This window comes from Cebus imitator, unplaced genomic scaffold (assembly GCF_001604975.1).
Source record: "Cebus imitator isolate Cc_AM_T3 unplaced genomic scaffold, Cebus_imitator-1.0 Scaffold210, whole genome shotgun sequence".
In the NCBI taxonomy this organism is placed as follows: domain Eukaryota; kingdom Metazoa; phylum Chordata; class Mammalia; order Primates; family Cebidae; genus Cebus; species Cebus imitator.
The window spans coordinates 2,456,229-2,460,393 of NW_016107525.1; the positions used below are offsets into that span (position 1 = coordinate 2,456,229).

The 4,165-nt window shown below is 45.2% G+C and overlaps 1 protein-coding gene across 9 annotated transcripts in view; it reads right to left on the reverse strand.

The window, feature by feature from the left end:
• DIAPH2 (diaphanous related formin 2) overlaps positions 1-3,119 on the reverse strand; it is a 914,924-nt gene extending 911,805 nt beyond the window's left edge. For all 9 annotated transcript variants that reach the window (XM_017548566.2, XM_017548564.2, XM_037745740.1 and 6 more), the window contains exon 1: positions 2,588-3,119. In XM_017548566.2, coding sequence (XP_017404055.1) covers positions 2,588-2,719 — 132 coding nt within the window. In that variant the 5' untranslated portion in view covers positions 2,720-3,119. The remainder of the gene's footprint in view (positions 1-2,587) is intronic.
• Positions 3,120-4,165: the final 1,046 nt, after the last annotated feature.

The following is a 4,165-nucleotide window of genomic DNA, read 5'->3' on the forward strand; positions in this document are numbered from 1 at the left end:
TAACAAAATGCATTCCATGGTTGACATCAAATTACAAATTAATCTAAGATTCATGCTGTTTGATGACATGTTGCAATCTGGGCTTAACCAAAATAGTTACATAAAATCCAAACTCTACTACTAATGCATTATTCAAAATGTGATGAGTCCAAGACAGGAATGCCTTATTTTAAAAGAATGAAAATGAAAGGGTCATTATGAGGATGTTTATATGAAGAAAACTAAAGTGAATTTCATCAAATTTTTATTTAACTAATCTTAAATAGAAGTCATTATAGTGTTGAAATGAAAAAGCCACTCTGAAAAAGTTCTCACTAATACTCATTAAAAAGTTAAGGATATAAATGAAAGCAGTTCCTCTCTATAGAAAATATGCTTTCCATTTCCGTTTCTCCAGAACTCTGAGGAACTAAATGAAAACAAGCGAACTACACAAGCCTTATACTTTATGAAGCTACTAGAGCGACTTAATTAATTTTCCTATGTAGTGGAAATTTTAATCTAAGCTATGTAGACATTGTGTAGTTCTTTTTTACCGCCAGAATTACTTTCAATATCAATCACCTGTGTGGTCAATGCCATTTTTTTTTTTTTTCCCTTCTTCCCTATCTGGTAACAGAGTGGAATCATCTGTCCTTTCCTTTACATATCTTTTCCATATCTTTTGTAATGCCATAGTTCTTACTCTTCTATAGGTAATGAATGCCTTTGAGAAACTGATGAGAGCTATGGGGCTCAGAAAAATAAATGTACCCACATACACTCAAATATTTTCATACAATTTCATGAGTTTAAGAACCCCTATCGCCCAAGATCACCTACACAAATAATTTCTATCACCATATGGCTCTTTTTTTTAATCCCATACCACAATTCCTTTACACTCTTATACACACACAAATTAAGGACTAGTTCAGAGATTATTAACGTAATACTCAAAATAATAAAATTTCGTCTAAGTCAAGTTTTATCTTACTAGCAAACTGTTAAGAATCCCAGATAAATTCTTTCCTGAAAAGTTTACTAAATCTTACTGTTTGGTCAACGTGCTTGCCTTAAAATGCGCTACCATGTCTTCCTAAATTTGTTTGTGTTAACTGTGACACAACTGCTTGTAAAATCATGAAGGCTCGAAAGTTATGTCCGAGCAAAAAAAGAAAATTCGTGTTAATATTAACAAACTCTTGGATTCGAATACTTGTTCTACCGTATCAAGCTATGTTCAACACGGAACAGTGCAGTTAGCCAGGAACTGAAAATGATATGACCTCCTATCTAGTTACCTTGTCAAAGCAAGTAAAACATATAAGATGAAACATGACAAAAGACTAAACGGAAGAGAAGAATATAATCAAGGTGTTGTTACTAACAGAGATAAGTGGTTAAGAAAACACACTTATTAAAGTGGCAGATTCTTGCTAGATGTACTAAACCCTTTGTGGAAACTATCGGTTAACTTTTTACTTAAATTTTTAATCACTGATTAAACCACAGTTTTGTACTGGATCCAAACCAAATGGCCAAATGCCATAAGAAACGGCTTTATTTCTATGTCACCCTCTCCTTCCTTGTCTATTATAATCAAGTTGCTAGTTAAAACTGAAATCTATACATGCAACATGTGGCTTGTGGTTCAGTCTGGACTAAGAATCCAGCTCTAAGGAGTATCTGCTGAATTTGTACAGGAAGACCTTTTCCCTTCATACCACCCAAATTAGAAAGTTTACAAAAAGCGGAACTCTTTTGATGACCTGAGGAAACTCCAGTATTTCCCAATGCAATACCAGGCCTCATCGATTTCATTCCTCTGCACATTCAGTGGCAGGAAATGGACTGCTACCACCAGTTCGCACTATCAGGACGGTGAGATTTGCACAGTTTGTGCCTACTGCTTTTGAGCGTTCTTAATCAACTAAGTGGAAGTACTGTATGACTATGCCTATTACACACACCCGACAGTTGGTGGTACCTCACCCAGCCTCCAACTCCCACGCGCCCCCACCCTTCCAAAAAAACGTTTCTTGGGAGAGCACATGGAGAGAGGCAAGGAGGAGGAAAAACGCACGTAGGCGCCTCTTCCTGAGATTTCTGGTAAAGTAGAAAGCCTGGGAGCCTAAATAGTGTTCTTCTTGATTTGCAAGGCTGTAGGTGGGCTCCCAAGGACTTGGAATAAAAAGCAGGGAGGTTCCCCCTCCCCGAACCCTACGCGTTAGGAGGCAAAACAGCAACTGACAAGAGGTGGGAGGAGAATGGAATCGCGCAAAGGTTTGCGCCCACAAGTTAGACAAACAACAGCCCTACCCACTACTCGGGGTGTCCCCAAGTTGGGGCTGGGCCTTTCTCCTTCCCGCACCGCCTCCCGGGCTGACTAGAGTGAGAAAAGGGTTAAGTAGAGAAGGGGGTGCTCTTCCGCCCCCACGCCGTCTCCGCGCCTCGGCGTGGCCACTCCTTTAGCGGCTCCCCGAGTTGCACAGCGAGGTCGCGGTCACCCTTGGGAGGGGGCCCCGGGTGCCCCCGTGTTCAACGACAGGAGGATTCCGGGGCTCTCCCTGTCCCTAAGGCCGGCGGGGGCTGCGGGAGCACTCACCAATTTGGGTTTGTTTTTCGTTTCCTCTTCATTGGCGGCCCGGTTCCCCGCGCTCCGCTTGTTGCTCCGACCCCCACCGGGTTCCTCGCTGCCGCCTCCCGCTCCCGACGCCGCCGCCCCGGGCTGCTCCATCTTTCTCCGGCCCTGTCACCTGTGCCCTGTAACCCCACCTCTCCTCAACTGAGGAAGCACCTCAGGGCGCTCACGCTGCCCCGCGCTGACTCGGCGGCACCTCTTCCTGCGGGAGAGTGTTTCTGCCCGGGAAGCTGCCGATTTCAGGCCCCCGGGACTACCGGCTCCCAGGCACCCCAGACGCAACCACGCAGTTGCCACTACTCGGCGCTGGGGCAAGCCCTGCCCCTGAGCAGTTGCAATTACCACGGTCGCCGCCGCCCTCAGGGCGTGTTTAGGGTGGAGGGAAAAGTAGGTGCCTATCTCTTTAAGAGGGCCTCAACACACGTGATTCTTCAAAGTGCCCGCATCGGCAGCCCCGGCGCGCAAAGCTGCTTCCTACTCCCGGAGCCCAGCCGGCCCCAGCAACTGAGCATGCCCGGCGCGGCGTCTGGAGCCTAACAGAGTACTTTCAGCTGCGGTTAGGCACTGATTTCACTTCCTAGTGGCCCAGGGGGAACAGGGAGGGAACTAATCAAGAGAAAGAAGGGGTAGCCCATTTTAGAGATAGGGAAACTGAGGCCCGGGAGGATCCGCCTGTAAGTTTCACTGGCGAGTCAACCAGAGTATCAGCTTTCACTCATGTGGGCCAGAGCACCTTCCCTCCCAGAGACCTCTCCGCGGGTGTGGCCCCGCCACACTCTGTGGAAAGACTTGATTGGCAAGGGAACTGGCATCCTATAGGAAAACCACCAGGAGTGCTGATTAATTGCCTCGACAGACTGTGTGGGTCAGAGAGGGAAGGGTGGTGGGTGCTTTCTGTTGCCATGATTACCTTGTGACCGAAGAAATACAGTTGTTTCTTTATTCCCATGCTGCGGGGTTGTTGAAGCAGCAGGCTCCCATAATCCCTAGGGGGTTGTTAGGCTCTTCAACCAAAACACTTACATACAGCTAGCAATTGAATGGAGTGCTACTTTCAGTTTCCCAAACTAGTTTAGAGTTGTTGTGGGGAGTGAATAAGATCATGTGTGTCAAAGCTTTGTTATGAATGAAAACCCCTAGACAAATGCTAGGTGTTTTTGTGCAGTAGCAGCAGCAGGGCACTGTAGGGACGATAGTCTTTAGTCCTTGCATTGTACCTAGCATTTTGTCCTCAGGACAAAATAGTGCCCACACGGTATTTCTCTCCTATCCTCTTTAAATGATGCCCTTTAAAAATAAAGGTACACACTGAGAACTTTAGAGGGGGTAGATAGGATTTGAATGAACCACCATCACAGAATAGGAGCACATATGCTAGGAAAGCTACCTATAAAGTAATTTTAATATGAAATCTATAAACATGCCGTACACCTATTACTGAAGATATCTTCAGACTATGACTCCTTTTGACCTTCTCCCCTTCAGGCTAAATTTAATATGCTGAATGGAATTTGTATCTGAACATATTTATTGAGTGCATTA